General features: G+C 38.0%; 1 protein-coding gene across 3 annotated transcripts in view; it reads right to left on the bottom strand.

Annotated features, from left to right (window-relative positions):
- The window catches only part of CHRM3 (cholinergic receptor muscarinic 3), a 283,427-nt gene that overhangs the window by 119,692 nt on the left and 139,243 nt on the right, over positions 1-24,492 (bottom strand). For 2 of the 3 annotated variants that reach the window (XM_054822620.1, XM_054822621.1), the window contains one exon: positions 11,667-11,769. In XM_054822620.1, the coding sequence (XP_054678595.1) occupies positions 11,667-11,764 (98 nt within the window). In that variant the 5' untranslated portion in view covers positions 11,765-11,769. Of the gene's footprint in view, positions 1-11,666; positions 11,770-24,492 lie in introns of those variants that run through there. The other variant, XM_054822622.1, reaches the window with a different exon arrangement.

The raw sequence follows: 24,492 nt of genomic DNA, 5'->3' as shown, positions 1-24,492 counted from the left end.
GAAACCAAAACATTGAGCTCTCACTTATTCTGTCTGCTTTTATGTGGGAAAATCTTTGACATTCTTCTCAAAATTGATGTAACCAGAGAGCTTACAGAAACATTTCATTCCTAGATGCAACAAGTTACTACTTAGGTTATTTATATCACGCTATATGAAAAATTCAAAGTAAATGATTTTTTTTAATTAAAAAAAAATGCAAAAATATTTGATATATCTGATCTTGTTGAACTTAAAAAGTCAGTTTGTGATAATAGAGAAGATATAGACTGTCATTGAAATGAAAATATATGCTATTACATTTCATCATAAATTTCAGAAAAAGATGTATTCATATTAATTGTATACCATGTTGTTTTTTTTTTTTTTTTAAATACTACTTTTATATATAAAACTCCGAATACAAAGGCCAGCCTTTTTTAACTATTAAGTTAACAGGTGACCAAAAGCAGTCACCTGTTTTTCTGTATTTTCATTATCTTATGCTTATTTAAGCCTCACAGAAGTGGAACAAAAGAATTCTACGGGTTTTAAACTTGTAGTCCTGAGGGTAAATGTAACAAATAAAACAAACAAATGCATACATACATAAATACATCGATAAGGAAATGAATCCCTTTAGCTTAATCTGCAAGGAACTTTCTAAATCTGATATATAAGAAATATATATCCCTATACTTTGGGATCAGAAATCCCTACATCAGAAATTGAACTGGAAAATGAAAGCTGTATTACTATGTATGCTGCAAGTATCCTAAAAGACAAAGGACTGAGCAAGAAGAAACCAACCAAGAACAGTCGGTGTTTTTCTCAAATGCCTGACACACAATCCTCTTGGTTCCTGCACTGAAATAATAGAGACTCCTCACTACCTCATGCAGATACAGTCAATTTGTATACAATTATTTAAAGCAATGATTTAGAGAGATTTATAGGCAGAGAAAGTAGTTTCAAGATCTAATCACTAAGGTAGAAAAACCCAGACTCCCTGGTAGCAGAGGCTTAAATTCTGGCAGGCTCACCTCATCCTTTCATCTTTCAGAGGCAGATTACATTCTGTGTAGCTTAGCATAGAGGGGTCCTCCACAGGACTTGTAAAGGATGAAGTCCTATCTCCTCTAAGAGTTGTTATATATAACATCTTTTCTCTCTCTCTTTTTTCCCCCCACTTAGAAATAAGTCCTAGCAACTTGAAATCATTTTTCTAAAGATATTTCTGTTTTCCAGGCAGCTCCCTACCTTCTTGTCTTGAAGGTTTTGAAGTTTTATTTCCTTGATTCTCTATTTTAGTATAAGTGATAGATACTCTCCTGTAGAATTGTTCTACTCCACAGACAGCGTTAGCAGAAAACAGGGCCCAGAAGAATACAGGCATTTCTTCCAAATTCAAATTTGGTCTTTTCATTTCTTTAAATTGCCAAAAGCTAATCAGAGCCACTGAAACCACTGAAATAAAATTTAAAACTACCTTTCGAAAGAGGAAGAAACCTCAGCAAATATCCCACTTATTATTGATGCTCTTCAACAAATCCCTGTATGTACCGAGAAAAAGTCTGAGCAAATTAATGACAGTGGCTACTACAGAGCTTGAGCTTAAATTTTTAAAGCTAAAGCTGTCGATACATATTACAAGTAGTAATGATTGTACATGTGTGCACTAAGGATCTAATTTAAGCATTTAATGACATCTAATGAACTACACAACCCTATATATTTTTGGTAGCTACTTGGTACAGTTTGTCCCAAAGGCCTCTTCAGCAACTACAAATAACCAAAAAATTGCTAATAGAACCCCTGCTAATGCAAAATATGTTGGCTAGAGAGAAAAAGTGATGTATGGATTGGTAGTCCTTAGGTTTCTGAGTTTTCCCCAAATAAAAAGAAAAGTAATAAGAAAATAGATTTGTCGGTACTTTAAGTCTTTATTAATCCTGATTGGGTTTTAGGCATATAATCCACATAGTCCCAAAAAGACAGATGCATAAAGATAACGGATGATAATAATAATGAATGACATTAGTCAACCTTGGCTGCTATTTAGAGGAAAAGGAATCACTAGGAATGGATACAGTGTCAAGAAAGTAGAAAAGGCTTGGGCAAACAGAAGACCAGAAGCTTAAGAGTCCACATCCTCTTCTCCAAATGCACTAGGTAATACCTTGGTATACAATGCAATTTATTTTCCATGGACAGAGAAATTAAAGAATGTAGTATATCACAGCCAATCTTCAACTTGATGTTCCCCATATGAAAAAAAGACGACTGACATGAAACACCTGTTGTTTCTTTCCTCAGGAACCTATACATATACCTAGTTCTTATTAGGAAAGACACACTTTTAAAAATTATTCAGAGTAACACAGCTGCAAGATCTGGCTTGGTACTTTTGAAGACAGGCATTATATCCATTTAATACAAATGTCACTGACAAATTGTGTGTCAAAAATGTTGTTTCTCAAGTTTCTTTTACAAGTCAGTCAAGCTGGTAAATGCCAGCTGTTGAGCAGTCCAGTATATGTTTTTCAGCCCACTTGAGCCTCCAGCTGTTCAAAACCCTTTGCACAGTCACACCAGGGCTGCAATAACCTTAGATGAAGTGGTACAGGAGTGGTGCCTAGAGCTCACCTGAAAATCAGGCTGAAAAGCCCTCTCTTTCAAGCTGTGTTGCCTGCAGCTCTGTCACCTAGCGATTACATAGGAAATGGTCCATGATTACACACAAGAATTTGAGACCCTAGTCATCAGACCCCGTGGATGTCACAGAGCAGTGGAAAAATCTGAGGCAAATGCTAAAAAGTGTGCACAGAGGTAAAATGAAACAAATCTTGAAAGTGCTTGGGCAGACTGCTGGTTACAAATAGAAGCAGAGGGCATTTGGGTTACTGAGTCTGAGTCCTTGTCACCATGCCACAGAAAGCTCTGCTCTCAGCTGTACAACTCTATCGATCTTTTCCAAGTGCTGCAATACCTTCTCTTGGGCATCCCTTGGGCCACAGTTTGGCTCTGTAGATTTGTTGTGCTGTTGTTGAAAATATTTTTCACTTCACTTTAAGATAAGCATCAAAGCAATGACATTGATGCTTTTAATTAATTAAATAAATCCTTTAATTAATTAATTTTGAGCAAAGTTTGAAATTGAAGAATCATAGTGAATCATTCATTTTACACGTAGGGACAGTCATTCATAAGCTTCATTCCTTAGTGTCAGTCTGTCAACACAGTCAACCTGTTAATATAAATTAACATAAGGGATGGAATATCTTCCATAAAAAAAGTAATACTATTAATTTCTTCTTTTCTATCAATCACTAGGATAAGTTTTATAAACTCACCAACAAAGTAATTACGGGTTGCAGTGAACGTGATTCTAACTCTTCTCTCATGCACACTGTATCAGTGCATGCTCCAAGCCTGTTAGGACCTGCTTAATTTGTTCTGAAATAATGAGCTTCAGTCAAAGTCACCTATTCAAAATCCTCACTGCACCGACAGAGATTTTAAAATGCTTTGAACATTGAAGAATTTTTTTTTTTTGGTCAGATGCAAACAACTATATTAAGTTAGATTTAAATCAATGCAGGGGCCGACGTTGACAGTTGCTATACCCTAGGGAATCAGCCCTTGGCACCTTACTTGGTATGATCAGCTCTGCAATAGTATCCCAATAAAATGCAAGCATTTTTCGGAAGATATGCGCTGACATGAAAGCATAAGCTTGGTAACTCACCCAGCACCAGGCAAATCAGCAGTCACCATCTTGCTAGAGCTGACTGGGAACCCCTCTAGCTTTCATGCACAAGTGATACGCTGTACCCAAGAACTGAACGTAAAGCTTATAATCAATTATTCTTCTGATGTCTAAAATAGAATAAATCCCAGGAAAAAAAATACAAATGCAGCTTCTTTGTTTGGACCATTTCTTTTCCTCCTACATTCTCTGCTTCAAAACAACATTCATTACTAACTGCAGCTGGACCAACACCTCCACTATGATACCTTTTATTATTTGTATTTTGATAGCAGCCACCAACACATCAGACACAATACATTCCCCAGAAAACTCATAGGCCAAATAAGAAACCAAGAAAGAGATGGCTAACATCTATAAAAATGCAGTATGTTTTACGTTACATATGTGTGTTAAAAACATTTTTATACGTTTAAGTAACTTAACACAGCCAGAAGTATACCTGACTTTAGGACTGCAATCTTTCATTTTCACTTGCTCACTACGGTGTTCAAAATAAGAATAAAAATAGAGTATGATTTTGAGGGGATATTTCAAGACAGTGCTATACCATCATGAAAGACGATATGAAAGGCACAAATGTGAGATGAGATTGCTGTTCAGAGCAATGTAACTAGAAAAACAGACCAGGTAAGGTGTCATCATATGTACAGAAGGTTGAAAATATTTTATAATGAAACTTTTGGACATTTTGGAATTAAAAGATTTTCCTTTCCACATTTTCTATTTGAAAGCTGATTTTACTTATAAATTGCATTGAAACAACAGATTTGGTGAACTTGCAACTATGTTCTATGACTCGGACTCTGAATAAAATACATGAATCTAGTGCCTTGCTGTCATTCAGAGCATGGCTGGGTGGCAGCTGTGTGCGTATCAAGACAGAGCGCATGATAAAGTGCACAAATAATCAAAGGGAAAAATTTGCGAATTCAGAACAAACCCTCATTTTAAAGTCTTGCAGATCCTTGTTAAAGGAAACTCCAGTTACCTCACAGCTTTAGCTATGCACCTCTATGACAACTACATATAGACATTTCAGCAAAATCCTAAAATTACGTTACTATGATAATGAATAACTCTTTAAGTCCTCGCTCGTGAGGAGTTACAAGGAGAATGTGACCGTCACCTCGTGTACTGTGAGTCTGGAGACAAGCAGGCAACATGAGGGAGAGAGCCGCAGCGACAGCCAGGGAGGGGGACGGAGCGACTGGTGCCCTCCCATCCCACCTCTCCAGTGTTTGCTACCAACCTGAATTTCTCCAGGGGCTTTTGTTTCTTTGTTGTGATCATGCAGTCAGCCCTGAGATTAGGACCTGAACTACCTTAGCATGTTGAATTTTAGTTAGCCATACAAGCATATATTTATCTACGGAAAGATGGACTTCCATTGCACACTTTCAGATTTTTAATGAGGAATTACCTTTTTATTTAGCCTACCACAAGCCTTCCCAGACAGAATGCTAAACAAAATATGTCATGATATATGCATATACATTTAGTAAAATCATCAAATTATCCTCTATTAACTTTAAAGTTGGTGGAAAGGGATAGGAGATAAGAAAGAAAAAAAAAATTAACCGCGCTGCAAAGTAATTGCATAATGAAAACTATTTTTGAATAAATTTCATAGAATTATCGAATACTTTGGGTTGGAAAGGACCTTTAAAGGTCATCTAGTCCAAACTCCCTGCAATGAGCAGGGACATCTTGAACTAGACCAGGTTGCTCAGAGCCCTGTCCAACCTGGCTTGGAATGTTTCCAGGGATGGGGCATCTACCACCTCTCTGGGCAACCTTTTTGTGTTTCACCACTCTCATTGTAAAAAATTTCTTCCTTATATTTAGTCTACATCTACCTTCTTTTAGTTTAAAGCCATTACCCCTTGTCCTGTCACTCCATGCCCTTGCAAACAGTCCCTCTCCAGCTTTCCTGTAGGCCCCTTCAGGCACTGGAAGGCTGCTATAAGGTCTCCCCAGTGCCTTCTCTTCTCCAGGCTGAACAGCCTGCCTCCGTAAGAGAGGTGCTCCAGCCCTCCGATCATCTTTGTGGCCCTCCTCTGGACTTGCTCCAACAGGTCCATGTCCTTCTTATGTTGGGGCCCCCAGAGCTGGACGCAGTACTCCAGGTGGGGTCTCACAAGAGCGGAGTAGAGGGGCAGGATCACCTTCCTCGACCTGCTGGTCACACCTCTTTTGATGCAGCCCAGGATACGGTTGGCTGCAAGCGCACACTGCCAGCTCATGTTGAGCTTCTTGTCCACCAGTACCTCCAATTTGGAGACAGTTAAAAACAATACAGAAAAACTCAGATCAATTCCTGCTTGCCACTGTAAAGTAAATTCGGCATTTCATTACAAAGGTCATTACCTCTATTATTTAATCACATGGTGACTGTTTATAATAGGAACAAAAGCTAGTTTTAAAATGTAGACAAACAATACTGGAGAAAAAAAACCAGAATCTTATAAAGCAGAAAGCAAAAATAAATGTTTCCTAAGGATATACAATGAAACTGTAAATTTATTTAAGCTTTAATGAAAATCTTAGAAAATATACTTAGGAAGTAATTTCTTTAGACTTTTATGACTAAGTTTTACTTTCTTCATAAAATTTGTAGGTTCTGGCTCAGTAGAAAATATGTCTAAGTTTTGATATTTTGTACTATCTTTTCCCCCCTCAAGGTTTACTCAGTCTAACATGAAACTCTCAACAATTTTTTTTATTCAATCCAGCGTTAGTTTTGATTACTCTTACTTTTTGAAAGTGCTCTTTAAAAAAATAGCAAACATTTTATAAATTAGGAGAAAATTTGTGCATAACTTCTTTCTTTTTTATATTTCAACATTATTAATATTTAGCTGTAAAGATTTATTTTCCCATGGAACAATATTTTCAATCACTTGCAATTAATTTATATGAAACACAAAGATTGGTTTAGACCTTAAATGGGGATTAATTTGCAGTTAGTGGATGGTTTAAAGCTGACTCTAAAGTGGAAATAAGTATAGCATATGGGACTGGCCTGCTCCTATTATACAACCTGTTTCAGCTTCTGTAAGCTTATATGTGCTTAGACAATTTCTACATATTGCAAAGCTGTCAATAGTAGAGGAGCTCAGCACTACAGATTTACTGCCTTCCATGCTGTTAAGAACGATAACCTGATTTAGTTCAGCCTGCATGGTCTCTTGTCACGGAGTGAAAAAGGAAGGTGGAATAAATCACTCCTACAATTAGATAGTCCACTGAGGTTTTCCAATATTTTCCTAGTCACCCTCTCCTGGAAGTCATATTATTTTCATATGACTTAAAGTGGAATATCCTATCAGGTTCCATATGAAACTGAATAGGCATAAATTTATAGCAATACAAGAAAGGAAACCATATATAGACCAGCATATCACATGTACACACATGCACAAACATGCATGACCTTAAATCTGTAGATACACAAAACGCACACGCGTGCATATATGTATGTACAGCATCTCCTCTCTGCCTCCAAGTTACATTTATAGAGAGACTAACGGATTCTCGTGCTTGTTTTGCAGCCCCTGCTCAACAGTTACCCCTACGAGCACCCTGGAAGAAGCAAGATGCATGGTTTGGATGAGCAGGCTCTAAAATATTCCAACAGAAGAAAGTCTCACACTCTGTGGTTTCCATACAAAACTTCAGGCTGGTTGAGAGTCTCGGTTCCAGTCTGATTAAGTTGAACATGCGAGACACAGCGATGGTAATCTTCTGTCATAGGCTGATGCTCAGTGGGTTAGTCACCAGGAATAAAGCAGTGAGAAATGAAGAAAGGTAGGCAAATAAAACTATAGTGATCTACAGAACAGAAGGGCTTGGAACACAAAATGGGAAAGAATGACTCCTGTTATAATGACAATACTTTTAATTATATATATTCAATTAAAAATAAACTATTAGAGAGAGAGTAAAATACTTCCAATTAATGGAAGTAATGTACTGTTCTAACTTAAATGAAGTATTTTTCCCTTGAGGGTTTTACTGTACTATTTTATTTAGCTTAATGTAATTTAAATTATAAACAGAATGGTTTTGTAAGCCCCCAGAGAAATGTATTTTATTTATAATGTATTTCCTTTGAAGAGGTTATGGAAATCATGCTCTTCCTGAAGTCTGTATCTCACATACCACCTACTGCTGCAAACTAGTCAGTCTTCACAAGTTGAACATGATCAGTCTGGTTAAGTACGTGCCAAGAAAACCCAAGGTTTTTTTAAAATGCCAGAGGAAATAGAAAATTTGTAATTCCAAAAACCAATAGTATTCCTCCCAAAAAAGGTACTGAAAGATCTTTGTTGATAAGAGTCATGTTTTTTGGAGGGAAGAGAACTCAGCCATAATCACTCCACTTGAGTTTTTAATGCATATAATGAAAGAATTGTTTACACTATACCCTAGAGGGAGTTTCAGCTGAGAGTAATTATATTTTGTATACTTGAATTTAAATAGGTAAATATTTCCATCTTTCATTTAAATCACAAATCCTTAAAAAAATTCATTCTAGTATAAAAAAGTACACTTTCTTTCAGGATACAAATTACAAATGAGCAGTTTGTGTCACCTTTTTTCATCCAAGTAATTAAAATAATCTATTTATGAATAAATAAGCAAATATGAATGAATGAATTGAACTCCAGTCTAAGTGCTCGCCTCACCATCAATAGCTGCTGCATAAACTCAGCGAAGTAACTAAAGACAAAGAGGAAATTGTCTCTAGAAAACTAATTTTGGCCATTAATCTTTTTAAAGCATAATAGTGCCCTATCCTCATGGATGAGCCATTAACACGCCAGCCAGAGATATACAATAGTCTAAGCTGTGATGTTTCTCCTGAAATAATGTCAAGTCAAGTCACTTCAAAGGGACTAAGCAAGTAAGCACTGAGAGACTGGGCTAATTGTGCAACTACTTACAGCATGAACTCATGACAAGCATAGTCATAAAATTATATATGCTTTGAATTGGTTATTCTTTTTGTCGAAGCTACTCTTCTGCTCTAATCTACTACCAAAATCAATAAATCAATCAATCAATCAATAAATAAAAGTTAGTTTTGGATTAAGAGCTTGAATAATTTTTCAGGGGATAATGTATAGGAGCAAACATTTCTGTGTCATTCCTTTATAAAACAAACATCAATGTTCTGGATTTAAATTTCTGATTGAGTTAGTATATTTTATCAATATCACAAAGTTTTAGATAGATATTTAAATGCAGAAAAAATATTTTAATCACATTTATGACTGTATGGAACAAATATGAATGAATTTTAACACATTAATTTTTTTTAATAATCGACATGAATATACCGCTGTACAAACCTTCTAAGAAAATACATTTCCTCTGACTCTTCTTAGATCACACATTATCTAGTTCACACTTCAAAGTGGCACCAATTGTTAGAATTTGCACTTTGTATTAGAGAGCCGACCTGTACCACAACCTTTGCAGACATCTATACTTTGCTAAAAGCTACTAAAGCACAAGCATTACTCGTGTTAAATGACAAATGCATGTTATAGTGACCATTACCCTTGCATTTGAAGCAAGATTTTAAGATTCTGACAGCCCAAAGAGCTGAGCTAATGTACCTTTGCTAAGCAAAATGACGCTTGACTAATGTAATGTGTGCAGATGAACTGACAAATTCTGTTTAATGCACTGCATATTGGTGGGTAGTAAAGCACATTATTTCATTATTTCTTTATACATACAATCCCTTAAGAGGAAGCATAGCAGTGTAGTGTAAATCTAAAGCAATCCATTAGATTTTTTGCATGAATGGCTTTGTTGTTGTTAATTTAGTATGAGGGGAAAAAAATAATATTAATTTCTGGCTTTCTGAAAATGTTGTTACTATATTTCTTGTAGACAAATTGTATGGTTTGATGCTTTAACCCTTTATTTTTTGGTGTTTCCCTACCGTCAGATCAGAGTTGATAAGTGACATATTTATACAGGGAGACAGATGTGGACTGTAACAAAATTTGCAGAAGTTAATCATATGAATTCAGGTATTTTCTTTGTTACTTTCCTTTTAGGCTAAAACCGAATACAGTTCAATTCCAGTTCCTTTGGAATATTCTGAATTCTGGCACCAATTAAAAAATTTCCTGCCAAGGACTAGTTGTGCCACTGATACCTACAGAAAAGGCATTCTCCTCAGACTCAATATCCTCTCCAGCATAATAAATGTCTTTGGGGATTGCTTTCCTGCCCATCAGTTACAGCTGGGGAAGATTTTGAATACTCACAACAGGCAACATGAATCTCTTCTGCAATCTAGAGCTAGCAACCTGCTTATGAACTGTTACAATTTAAATTTAACTACTAACCGAGAAAATTTATGTGTTTTAACTATTTTATTCCTAGAAAATCTGTCATCTGAAGAAAAAAAAAAAAACCACCACCACCAAAAATATCCAACCCCAAACCCACAATCTTTCACCTTACACAAAATACCTGAAAAAACATCTAAATAAAGCTGGAATATGGTCAACACAACATGAAAGGCAAAACCAACTGTAACTGAATATGGCCAGCTGTGTAACAGTGTACAAGATACCATGTCCTCATTTCAGGATATGCAAGCAGGGATAGGCATGGTTTCAGGATTCATCTGAGACACCTGTTGTTAGTATTCAAGCCATAAAGATTCAGCCAGTATGCTACGAAAATGCTTTCCTAAGATGACTTGGTTAGAAGCTTTCTCCAGACAGAACTGAGTGACTGAAATCTCAAGACATTCAGAATAATCCAGAAATAATCACAATAAACTGTCAGTGCCACAGTCCCTAAAGCAAGTATGTGAGGAGAGCTGGTTTCTGTGTAAGGAGAGTGTGCCTGCATGTGTAAATACAGGCCATCTAAACCACTGCTACATATCCATGTTTACAGTTAATTTCCACAAAATTAGAAATGCAAACCAAGGTAGAAGTTTTATAGAAATGTGTAAGGAATGTAAAAGAGCCACCAAGTATAACATAGATGTAAATGCTGCAGCCTAGCAATTCATGTAAATTGTTTTTAATGCTACTGCAACTGAGACATAAAACAGCGTAACATACAAGGGGGAAAGCAGCCAAGTGATAATGAATGCTGGCAATTCAATCAGAACAATTTAGTTCTTTGCCTAGGTTTACTCTTGCAGAGGGAAATGACTTGTTGAAACTAAACCCAGCTAGCATATCAAAACCGGAAGGGAAAGCACACTTTTCAAGAAATTGAATTTAACTTGTTGGATTCTCAACTCTACTATAGCAAGACTGAATTATTCTGCAGGGAAATCCTGGAGGTGGAATATCAGCTACATTTTTTATTTTATCTGAAACTCACAGAAAACTTGAAGGTTTGTGCAGAAGCTCAAGATGATCAACAGGAATAACCCAAAGGCATCTTTCTCCCAATTACCAATACCATGATACTGATCTAGTCTTCTTAAGACAAGCATAGAGGTTCACTCATGTAAACCTGTTCAGCCTAGCTCTCACCCTGGCTAGCTCTTATTCTGCTAGCTGAGAGAATTTATTCAACTTCTCTGTCGGGTTTTGTGCCTAAGCTGAAATTTGCACCACTGCTGCTGCTATTAAAGTTAGCTCCGGTACACCTACAGGAATAATAGGCATCCCAGTGTTCCGAGCACCCACAACTTAAAATAGATGTGGCAAGGAGACCAAACACATTGTGACATATGATGGTCTACAGTTGTATGTCTGTTGACGACAAAACACATTGCAAAGGTAGAGGGCCTTAATAAATGATTTCGTAGTCCATGAATTGCAAAAGACTGTGACTTCACAAAGCAAGCAAAGATGTTTCTCAACATGTTGAATACTTGGAAAGATATAATGTGAATACATATGTTTCTTTGAATTTTACCTACATGGTCCAGTGAGGAACATCAAAGCAGCTAGTTGGATCAGGCACTGTGTAGTTCTGTGAACTCCTCTTTTGGAAACAAAACTGGTAGTGTGTCAGCATGTAGGCTGTGAACAAAACAAAAGACAGAAGAATAATTATTAAAATAGATTACGGACACATGGGGGAGACACAGACATATAAGCCAAAAGGCCTCCTTCGGACCAAGAGCAAACAAAAGCTATTGATACTTTCTATTGCTGAATATCTTTTTTTTTTTTTTTTTTTTTTTTTAAATTTTAGAGACTTAGCTGAAAATAGAACAACTCAAGCATGCATGTATCACACATATCTGGAGCAGTGGTAATAAGATGGTACTGACAAGCCTTTGGGCTGTTCACACCTACCCCCAAACGGGTATGTATGATCACAGATCACAGTATTTTCACATGATTTTTCAAACCCAGTGACCAAATTGGAGTGAGGATAACAATTTCTCCAAGACAGCACCAAGAAGTATGCAGCTGAATCAGCAAGGGAGCTTGGCTGGCTTGTGCCTATAAATTGGCACCTCTGAGCACGGAGAGAGATGGGATGCTGAGCCTGCCCAGACCGTGGGAGCAGTTCGACCAGGGGCAGAACTAAGAACTGGGCTCTCCTTTTCTTCCCCAAATTATGCAGTCTCCCAAGCTAACCAATTTAGAAAGCTGGTTTGGAATATTAATTTTCCTGTAAAAAATGTAAAAAATAAAATCCCTAATGTATTCCATACATTAGATTTTCAGCTGGATTTAATATATTGTTGCTTTTACAAGTTGACATAAGTACAGAGGAAACAAAAATGACAATAATTAAAACCTAAACAACACACTTTCCTCTCCAAAAATTGTAAATTCCTGGTCAGAAGTGTAGGAGAAGGATTAGCCACTGACTACCATGTTCCATTTCATTATATATAATTAGTGCCAAGTGGAACCATGTGCCATTATTATCCCATTTATTGCACGCCATTGCAGCCTAAGGCTTCAAGACCCCTTTGAATAACTTAAACACCGAAGAGTGATTCTAAATCAACAGATGCTCTGTGTGTTCACTCAGTGTCTCAGGCTTTACCAGCATGCCAAGGGATTTCACTCCCAGGTATTATAAAAAGGATGCAGCAGACCAGAGAGAGAACACACTGGTTATGCTGAATGCTCAGTTTCACAGGAAAAAACCCCAAAACCAAACCAAAAACAACAAGGCTAAGATGATTGACAAACAAGACTGAGACTATATTCCAGTTCATTTTCAGAATGGAAGAAAATACACATTTACCACCTGCATACATTGCTACATGCCAACACAGCTCTGATATACCATTAATCATGAAGGTCTCTCCCTCCTCTGGTAAAACACTCTCCTGAAAGACAGCTGTTCCCTTCACTAACCCTGCACGGCCACACCAAATGAAGACGAGAGAGGCTGTATTTGCGAGAACGAGTGGAAAGGAAGCAGATCAGATGAAATATGTCCAGGAAAGAAGGAATGCGCATTATTTGCCTTACAAACAGTGCCATGCAATTCTTAACTGGAAGGAGCCTGGGCACGTCAGCGTGGCAAACCCTTTCATAAGAGCAGGCTTTGATACCCTCTCAACTCAGATTGCATTTAGATGAGACACAATCACTCCAAACCCACTTCCCGAAGCATCTCTTTTCCTAGGCATTTCTTTGCCGAGTCGTTACACCACCTACTCAAACGTGCTGCTCCTGCCACTGCTCCCAGACAGACAACGCACCGGAAGCGCAGCACAAGGAAACACGTCTGCACTGAAGGTCACTGGGCAAAGAATGCAAAACACTCAGAAGGAGGCAAGGAGCAGGCAGGGAGCTCATGAGCATCATTTAACTGCCTCCTGCCTGGAAGGGGCTTTCACTCTGTAAAGTGACACAGAAGCTCTGTAAGGATGTCATGGAGCCTCTGGTGGGAGAGCTCCATCTTTCAGCTCAGGAAAGATGGTTCCAGACCTTTTAAAACAGCAGCTCTGGTTTCAGTATTTCACTCAAATGATGCAGCAGTGAATCCACACCCTTAGTAAGTCGTTCATTAATTAAAACTAAACTTTACATAGCATGTACCAATTATTGTTTAACTGAAGGCCCTAAAGGTCCTTTGTGGAACTGTCACTCATGAAACAACAATGAGAATTACACTTAAAAAAATAATTGTTCAATTATTTGTATACAGAAAGTACAAAAGATGAAAAGTATTTCTCATTCACACTATCAAAGCAGAAAAATAATTTTAAAAAAGCTTCATAACCAAAGCCAGTTTTAAGTCACTTTTACAGTTTTAAGACTGCAAAACACTTTAAAGAGGAGGCCTCTTTTTAGTTACTTGAGCCTCCTTTTAGTTGAGGAATTACAGTTTCTGACAATTAAAACTGGAATTTTAGTAATGCTTAATAATTTCCCTCTTATCAAGTTATTATGTTTTTAGTTAGCAATTAACTAATTCATTATTAAATTAGCTTTTCAAGCTATTCTTAATAAAGGAATTTCTTCTTAGTAATTTTCTACTGCATTTTACTTTTATGCCATTACTATCAAGAATCCAGTTTCACTCCCCTAAAAACGTAGGTTGTGACTCAGAGCTTTGGAATTCATTGCCCTAATTTACAATAAACTAAGACTCCTCAAATAAGTTTGGGTTGTTTGTATATTCAGCTACAAAACTAATAAACTCCACTCTTTATGAAAAGCAATCAAAACCAGTTGACAATTCAGCTTGTGTAGAACATCAAGGTCCATTTGAAGCAACCACATCAAAGTTTTGTCCACACAAGATCTTTCCGCCTTGGTTCAATTTGATTCTTTTAGAAAAGGGAGAAAGGCTGTTATTAGACACAAAGCATTTGGAGGTAGATGCTTATAGTTAATGTGAGGGTGGACTTGTAATAAACATCATAAAATGCAATGACTAACACCTGAAATACCTGAGGGACAATGGAAACCTGGTTGATTTGTATTTTACACCTGGGAAACAATGGTTTGAACCATTCTTCAGTGCTGATACAGTTCAATAGTCCTCCTTTATTCTTTCTGGAAGACTTGTTAAAAAACCAAAAAAACCCCCCAAAAACCCAAGAAAAACAAAACACCAGCACCCCCCCAAAACTCTACCCCAGTTATCAGCGTGAATCCTGGACCTATTTAAGCCAACATCAGCTACCTCCAACCTCAATTGCTATGTCTATGCTAGAAAATTTAGTTTGTGAGGTGCTTCTATGCATCGGCACTCGACCTGTGCTTTTATACTGGGTCCTAGCAGGATTTTAGCTTGGGCATGGTTTGGGAGGCAGCACGACCAGGGAACCTGAGTTAGGTTCTGCACCCGTGGGCACACTTCGGAGAAGAGGGGACTGAGACTTGTGTATTACAAATACATGCACAATTACGATACCTGAAAAGATGCTGCCATGTGGACAGGTGGGGACTCTGTGTTCCAGGTACAGAACTGAAGATCATATTTTATGACTTCTATGATTCCTTTCTATATTCATGAGAATCACTATTTAAAACAACAAGTGCACCTGTATGCCACCCTTAGCTTTTTATTTATTTTTGATAAACCCTCACTTAAGACTAGAGTGTCAGAAAGGCCTTTAAATAAGAAAACTGTGAAAAGCAAAACTCTAGATACAGTAATTTCTGCTTTGTTTACTTTGTAAGATAAATCTGCGTGCATTGACTCTGCACTGAGAAATTGAGTTCCTGTGTTTATACAGAGGTGTATCACATATCAGGTTTCTCACTATCAGAAATAAATGTCACAGACTGGTAAAACTTCATACATAATAAGCTATTTCACCTGAGTGTTTATCAACAGATAGAGGTGATCTCATGGATTTTTACTTTTTTAATAAACTTTGGGCAATTTTTCTCTTGCTGTAAGGAAAAAAAAAGGTCTCAAAAATTGGAGAGATTTAGTTACATATTTGTATTTTCTTGCCTAAATAATCTATTAAAAAAACAAATCAACACTACAACACATCATGTTTATCATCCTCAAAAATGCCTATAGGTGTACTTACACTGATAAAAGGCACTTTAATAGTTTTACAGATATAATCCTGATGACATCACAAAATCAGAAAAAAGGCATATTACAATATCAGCCCTGCAGCTTCTACTTCCAGCATATTTTAAAGGGCAGAAAATATTTTGATTCTTGAGCTTCAGGTATAAAAATGTCTGTAAGCTGAAAGACATGGCTCTGCCTTGCACTTCTTTCACTGGATCTCATTAGAAAGAGGTTAGAATGATTTGGACCAAGATAAGATCAAAGCTGGATGGTAAGAGATTGCAACTGCAATGTTTATACACTTGAAAAAGATCTCTGCACTGACATGAGAGGAAAACATGCTACACCTAGTTTGAGACAGAATTTCTTGCTGGGAACATCGTTGTTGTTGTTTATTTATTTTCACACTCTTGGGGTTTGTTTCTTACCTTAATGAAAGAGTCCATTTATAAAGAGATTTTTCTCGTACTGTTGAACAAAGGAATCAAGCCAGTTTCCAAGCACAAGCTGCCAACTCGACTCCCAGCCAGCATAAGTCAAAAGTAGGTAAGAATTTTGCAAGGTTGCCATACTACAGAAATGTACAGCTTTCCAATTAGATATCTCAAAAACGGACACTATCAATAAATAAATGTGAATCATGAAATCAGAAGAATATACGGGGGAGTCAAAAAACTGCATTAAAATATAAACCAAATTTTTTTAGAGATCAAAAGTGAAACAAAAGTGTTTACAATTTTCTGGCAATGCACTAGAGAGATCTTTTCAGAATTTTTCATTCATAGTTCAAAAATTTGTATTCCCAACATCTTTGGCCTGAACTCACTGCTTGAAGTTTGGAGACTAGACCTGTCAAATGAACTTTAAAAGAGGCACAAGATTAATTTTAGCTTCATCTTTGTTACGGAAGTGGTCTGTAAAGTGATGAAACGCTTGATGTGCTCAGAGAACTCATTGCAAACACTGGCTACCAATGGTCCCTTCACGCGAAATCCAAAACGATGGGTTCATTTCCTCTCTAACCCTAGTCTAATAAACATGTTAATACTGTATTTCATGTTTAACTGCTTCAAAAGGCTACGTTAAGGACGAACATTTCTAGAATATCCTATACATTAGGTGGAAGGCGGCGGCACAGGCTCATTCTACCAACTTTGACTTGCAAGATAAACTGATGTCCTGTGTCCGTTCTAAACACTAGCTATAAAGATAAATTCTTCCTATATTGTGCAAATGTCAACCAAGTCCGCACTGAACTGAATCATCTTCTGCATTTCTGAGGTTGTAGCTGAAATTCCATAAGGCCAAAATAAAAGGACAAATTTAATGTCACATAACAGTTCATTTAACTTGCTCAACTCATATTTTTTGAGGATGACTGAATACAATAATTTTATGCTACTTTCATCCATTTTAACTAAGATAAAAATTAATGATTAGCATCCTGAATTTAGACAAAGTTCTCAATGAAGAGATGTCAATTCACAATACCGACTCAGTCAAACCAGTTTCAGCTACTGAATAACTATGTTAGAAGGCTTCATTTTGTTTTGAAGTTCTGGAGTATGGTAAAACAAAATCCAGACATTTCAGGTATGATTTTAATTTGGTAGTCTCACAGTTCAAAAGTTGTTCAGTCTAGACATATCACATTTTTTTCACCCTAGAATAGTGACTTCAGCGTGTTATTGGCAAAGTTGAGTGGCTATTTTAGAACTATTCAGTAAGATCTGCTCAGTATAGAAGTGTTCAACTCAATTCAGTTAACGAACAAAGCATCTCATAAGTGCACTACAGCGTCTGAATATAATCAGCAGCACAAGCAGTTAGGAAAAAGGAAAACATCAGCAAAAAACAGCTTCTAGGAGAGTACTTCAGTTTCACTGGTCTTTATTATTTTTTCTATGTATCCGATATATAATTACAAAAGCTTTTTAAAATTTGAGAAGTGATTAGAATCTCTCTTAGATTTTGATTCTTTCAGGTGCTTACTGATGCCTGACTTCTAGAACCTCTGCTTTTAAGCCAAGATTGTGGTTTTTAAGCCAAAGTTTGTTAAATGTCATATATAATTTTGCATGACACTACAAGAGAATCACAGCTAAGCACACCAAACCAGAAAGCTCACTATTTGGTATACAGTTATCAGCATTAATACTTTAGGAAGTGGTCCCACTTAACGTTAGATATTTTTACAGTTATAGGCATCTACCCCTGAGTTGTACAGACTCTGCACAGTCAATGCAGGAAAAGCTGCCACATCAAAGGACCATTCAACAGAGCTGACGTATTTAGTTGTTGGTCCTAGGATGAAATGAAGTAAGCCTTAGGAGTAGCTCATGTCCTCCATCCATTACACAACACATCTAAATCTGGTTCAGTGAATCCCATCCTGAGTGTTCACTTCTCCTGATCATAAATTGGTATCTGTACTAACTGTTTTCACAAATCCCTTTCATCCACTGTTTAGTCTATAAATATTCTGATCCATCCAGCCATTTCGAGTGAGATTAGGCTCCACACACACACATATATATATACATATGTGTGCATGGAAGAAAACACATACACCTTCTCATGGAAAACAATCTCATCTGAAAAAGATGTCCTGAGCAAACATACTGCTCTGTTTCTTCCAGACAGTTTCACTACTAACAGTTACTCAAAAGTTTTAAGATATTCATGATCCCCTTACTGACAGTTTTTTCTCCACCTATCACTGCAATTGAGAAAGATGTTTCCCCCTCCTGTGGTTTTAAGCATCACTGATTAAACAGGAAAAAAAAAATTAAAAATCTCACAAAACATTAGAAATTTCATTTTTTCAGGAAATATTTAGGTGTGACTTATGTACACAAGATACATGTCTGGTGTGTTAAATCTGAGAGAGTGGGAAAGCATAAGTAAAGTTTTGAATTATCATATGAGGCAGGTGAATGTGCTGTGAGTAATATGCTGCTTTATCAGTTGGAAGCAGATGGACTTTCCTGAAAAGGGATGGTAAGTCTGTTAATGGAAATGTGCTGCCTGTTCACTGGAGTACCCAGGTAGGAAATGTCCCATAATTTGGTCTTTCCTAACTATGCCTGCTAGGCAATAGAGGAAAATCTCAGTAATCACGAATTTCTTTCTAAACTCCATTTTCTATCAAGTATACATAAAATTACCCAACAGTTGTCTTCATGAAACTTCTGATGAGAAATTATGGGATTAATGAAGATGTTTATAAGCACAGTGAAGACATAAACTGTTGGCAAAAGGTGCAATAATCTCCCACACTCACCTACCGAAATCCACTCTTCTACATCAAGTTAACAGTATGTATATGCAAACCTTAAAGAACCCCCTAAATGAACCCAGACATCGGCTACAATGCAGCTTTTATATTCAAACATATAAAATTATGTCTGTGGGCAAAGAAAAATATTACATGTTCAACTCCTTCCACACCTAAGATTTACAGACACAACAACAGCTGTGATGGCATCTACTGGAATTAAACCTCTTTATCCAAGAAGTTTCACTAAATCCATTTGCACAGCTAAAGAAAAGAAATAACTTTTTGTTTTTCTTCTTTTAAATTAAAGAGTGATTTTAAACGTTTACAGCTCGGAAAGGAACTGATCGTTGTAAAACCGCTATGGGGTGAAGGTGCGACGGGAGGCCAGGGCCACCCAGCCCATAAACCCACCAGCACTAAACTTGCCAGCGCCCACCGCGGCCCTGCGGGGCTGACAGCCTGGCCTGTGGGCACCAGCCCAGCTTCAGCCTGAATTTCAGCTCCTTGTGGAGCAGGTGGCTTCCCGGGTCCGAGGGCAGGACCCTGGGACACTGCGACACAGGTGTTGGAGCCATCTCCTGCGGCTGCCAGGCACCCGGAGGGAGCGGTGCAAATGGCGTCCCTCCCTGGGAAGGGGAGGGAGACACTCCTGCATGCAGTGGAGACACCAGAAAACATGGCAGCACTGATGCAACCTCCAGTGCAAATGTCACTTTAAATGATGAAATAAAATCAGCTAACAGGGCTTGGATTTACCTCTGCTTTGGGTGTCCATGCCCAGATGCTGGCAGAGAGGCTGCAGGGCGGCCTCTGTGAGGAGAGGCCGGGGCTGCCCCGTGCTGGGCACAGCCAGATCCGGCCAGCTCCAACCAACCCACCACAGGGCACAGCTGAGCCCCGCAGCCACGGGTGGGCACCTCAGGGAAAGCATGTTTAGAAAAGCAGAAAGCGCTTCACAGCAGTCCACACAGGAGCAGGTGGACATGCCCTGAAGGACCTGCGGCCCTCAGAGAGCCCAGGCTGGAGCAGGCTCATCCTGAAGGATGGCAGCCCATGGAGGCCCCAGGCTGGAGCAGGGAGCAGTGTGAGGAGAAAGGAGCAGCAGAGAGGAGCTGCCATGGACTGACCACAACCCCTGTCCCTGTCCCCCTGCCCAACCGCAAAAGTGACTCAGCACCTGCTCAGCTGCTCTGGTCCGTGGAGCGCTGCCCCAAAGGGCTGCTCTTTGGGTGGACCAGGTTCAAAATGAACTCCCACAGGCTACAGCTCCATAGAGTACGAAAACCCCAATGATCTGGTGAGGATCACAACCCAGACTTTATTGGGATGCCTCTGCTACCCAGCAAAGGCCATTTTGCATGGTTTGGCAGCTGCTCCTCTCTCTGATGCCGGCATTCAAAGGGATAGGTTGCCCATTTCAGGTCTCAGTGTGTAACTGGGAGATCTGCACTTCTTTATATGAAAGCCTAACTGTACTTAAGCTCCAGGACTGAGTACACGTAGTTATGCACCATTTACAGACTACAGCAACATCTAATATAACACAACCCAGTGTAGGAAAAGCTGCTCATTTTGACTGTTAACTAAAATTTCTCATTGCTAAGAATGCAAGTTATTGCTTGCTGTTTTTTTCAGCAAAAACTGAGAGAAGTGCTCACTGCAGGGACGTACTCCTGACCCCCTGTGGGGGAACATCATAAGTAAGCCTTGGGACTGTAACATGCCTTTGCTCATCTCTGAAAATCCGTTAACCTCTCTAGATCACTTCCAGTGCGGCTTTCTGTGCAGCTGAAGTTAAAGATCTGTTCTTAATTTTGTATTGAATTAGTATACAGAATTTCAGTATTGGAAAAAGCAGCTCAGCCATTTCTTTCCCTATCAATATCTTGAATTTTGTTTGAATGTTTATACAAACTAAAAAGCTAAACAGCTTTTGGCTAGTGGGGAGAAGAGACAAGGAAGAAAAAAAGAAAGGAATGATATGTGGGAAGATAACTACCCTGACATGAAACCCTTGTGTCATGCCACATTCTGTCATTAAATTCACAACTTAATCAACAATTCAGATTCCCAAAATTACAAAGTATACTATGTCATCCCAATGCCAATACTTCACTAAAACTAGACAGACAGCCCAGGGGAAATAAGCCAATGGCTTTCCTATCACTGTTTAACTCTTCTGCTCAGATAATACAGGTATGGCTTTACACAGGATTTATTTAATTCTGAGTATTGGAAAAAGCTTGCAACTGATTACTGCTGAGGGGAGTAATAATCAACATTTGTTGTTGATATACATTTAATCAGATAAATTAATATGAGAAAAATACTGTAAATAACTCCAGAAGTATATAAACTCAGTTAGTGATATATGAGATTAAGCTCTATCTAATGAGATGTAACCATGAAAGGAACAGAATGACCTATTACCCTACCAGGACAGAGAATTGGTGTGGACCAGAAGCTCTGTGCACTGTATGTAGGCTTTGACTTCCACAGGCAATATCGTAAGAACAGGCACTTCTGGCTGATTCACTATAATCGCTCCTGCGTTGCAGTGCTGCTTTGCTATTTCATGATTTTACAGGTTATTATAGTAATGGAAGTGCTGTCATCTCAACAAAATGTAAAAGCAAGTATTTCCCTTGAGAACTGATAGCAACCCCAGTTACATTTTCTAGCTGGCATAACCATGTTTTCTACCTATACATATTTCCTTCTCTATTTAAATTTAAGTCAAAGAGCAGTAGTAGTATAGTTTCTATACATTCACAGTAAAAGTGATGTGCCCTAAAGTACAATGATTCTGTTTTTCTTGTGTATACAGTTTTCACAGTGATGCTTTGGGTAGCAAAGAAAATGATGGGGGTTTTTGATAGATGATATGAGTGGAGGTGACTTCGATTTTTAAATATTTAAGAAAAATAAGATGCCCTGGAAACTGGGGAGAGGATTCATACCTGTTTTCTTTCCCTTTACAGACAGAGGTGAAAGTATACTGAAAGCCCATTTTCCTCTTCAAGGAAACGTTAACCAGACCAGACCAATCTCAAAGTGATGGGAGCCAATTGTGCCAGCAATACAAAAATTTTCAGGTACCTAGCTAGGTTCTGTGAAAAAAAAAAAAAAAAATCTTGAAGCCAATGTCATTTTTTAGCTGCCTGTTGGGTTAAACCAACACTGCTGTTTGCTCACTGCCCCCTGCCCTCAGTGGGATAAGGGAGAGAATAAAAAAAAAAAAAAAAAAATGTAAAACTTGTGGGTTGAGATAAAGACAGTTTAATAGGACAGAAAAGGTTAATGAAAATAATAACGATAAAAACATACAAAACAAGTGATGCATAGTACAATTGCTCACTATCCAGACCCAATGCCCAGCTAGTTCCCAAGTTGAGCCACTCTCCAGCCAACCTCCCAGTTATATACTGAGCATGACATCATATGGTATGGAATATCCCTCTGGCCAGTGTGGGTTAGCTGTCTTGGCTGCGTCCCCTCTCAGGTTCTTGGGTGCCTCCCATCTTCTCGTTGGCAGGGCAGTATAAGAAGCTGAAAAGTCCTTGACTGCTTGGCAACAACTAAAACATCAGTGTGTTATTGACATTAATCTCATCCTAAATCCAAAACACAGCACTATGCCAGCTGCTAGGAAGAAAATTAACTGTATCCCAGCTGAAACCAGGGTAGCCAATAACTAAATTTGAAGGTAAGAGGAGAAGTCTCTGGCTTAAACTGGCAGGGACTGCTGTTTATTATTATCGTCTTTCCCTGGAATATGGGCTACAGTGTATTCCCTACAAATACATTTTATTTAACATATTATCTGCTTCTACAGGCACTTAAGCTATTGGCAATGGCCTTCATTTCTTATACTCTCTTTCTGAGACAACTTGTAATTGTGGCTTTTGACCTTTTATTGTAAGTCATAAGTTACATGTAAGGTCTTCAGTGGCCCCCGGGAGCATATGAGCAAAATGTTTTGTGAACCTTCTGAACTAGACATTTGCTGAGTAATTGCAATGTTAGGACATAATCCTTAAAAACACAGGTGCTTCCATTCCTATGGCACACAATCACATTAGCTTTATGTTTCTGCTGAAGTAATGCAATTCAAGACTTAATAACAGTATTAAATTGCATAATTAATTTAGAGGCATTAAAGCACAGCAAGATATAGCGAGACAATTAAGATCTTCAGCAACATTGCCTTATGACAGTTGCTGCCTCTGGAAGGCAACACAACATTAGCATACAATCATCCCAACCAAGGGCTCTCACTGGGATAAGATTTTAAATTACTTAATAAAGACTTTACAGACAAAAATTCTAGTGATCATCTTCATGGGGTTCACGAGTCAAGTAAGGTACTGATTTTTTACAAGCTAACAATGAAATTACAGAAATTATGTATCTTGCTGACATTACAGAAAATGGGACAGAAAGCTCAGCTATTTTTCTAAATGCAGTAAGAGGAATAATGTCAAAGCTGGAGTTAAAACCCCCAAGGCTGAGCTCAGATAGCGGTCTTGCATTAGTATAATGAAATGCCAATGCAGAATACCCAACAGAACTTACTGTGCTGGTTTTTTTCTTGGAAAAAAAAAAAAAAAAAAAAGGCCAGTACAGGTAACTTCTGAATTAACTGACTTCAGGTTACACTCCAGTGTGACAAAAATAACTGCATCAATTCTGAAAAACACTGCATCTTTTCCTTCAGCAATATCCCTATGGCTCAATTTCTCAGAGATGTAGGAAATGCGCTGAAGAGGGCTGTTGCTACCATGTAACTTAACTACTTATTTTAGTCTGATGTGAAATACCCCTTGCAGCAGCCTCTCTCCATGATCGTAGGAAGAAGCCCAATGGCTAATTTACATTAAACATCCAACATCTAGACAGATAACTTTAGGCAAGTTGAATTCCACCCAAAACTAAGTCAAGAGTCTGAATAAAAATCTGGCCTCTTCCTTCTTATTAAGCAGTGATACAGTCAAGATCTGAAGATTTTTGAAGACAGCCAATATCACCCTCTTCACAGCCACCTAAAAACGTTCTGAAATCCATTGATTGCTAAACTAAACTTCTAAAGCTTATATCAAGTCTGCCAAAACAACACAGATTATTCAGTAATTCCTATATTTCTGCCTGATTTGTTTGGCTATTGTTTAGTTGACAACTGTTCTGAACAGAAATCTGAGCATTAAGAATGTATAATGAGAAAATCAGTTGGATGTCACATACAGGAATAGTTAACATTTTATGGTTTTCTATCATAACACCCCCAACCTCTGTAAACATATGTCAATGAAGAAATCAGTTGGTTTCATGATTCGTAGCTAAACTTCAGCTTTGCCATGAACTCTACCAAAGATGGCATGCTGTTCACCTGAACCCTGAAGTAGAGTGGAGAGCAATATGTTACTCTGCTCACCTGCTCTAAATTCTCTCCTTGTTCCAAATATAATGCATCCCTTAGCTGCCCTTATCCATGGGAAAGAGACTGTCC

This window comes from Grus americana, chromosome 3, assembly GCF_028858705.1.
Source record: "Grus americana isolate bGruAme1 chromosome 3, bGruAme1.mat, whole genome shotgun sequence".
Classification (NCBI taxonomy): domain Eukaryota; kingdom Metazoa; phylum Chordata; class Aves; order Gruiformes; family Gruidae; genus Grus; species Grus americana.
The sequence above is the reverse complement of the archived record's forward strand: the minus strand, read 5'-3'. Positions and strand labels throughout refer to the sequence as shown.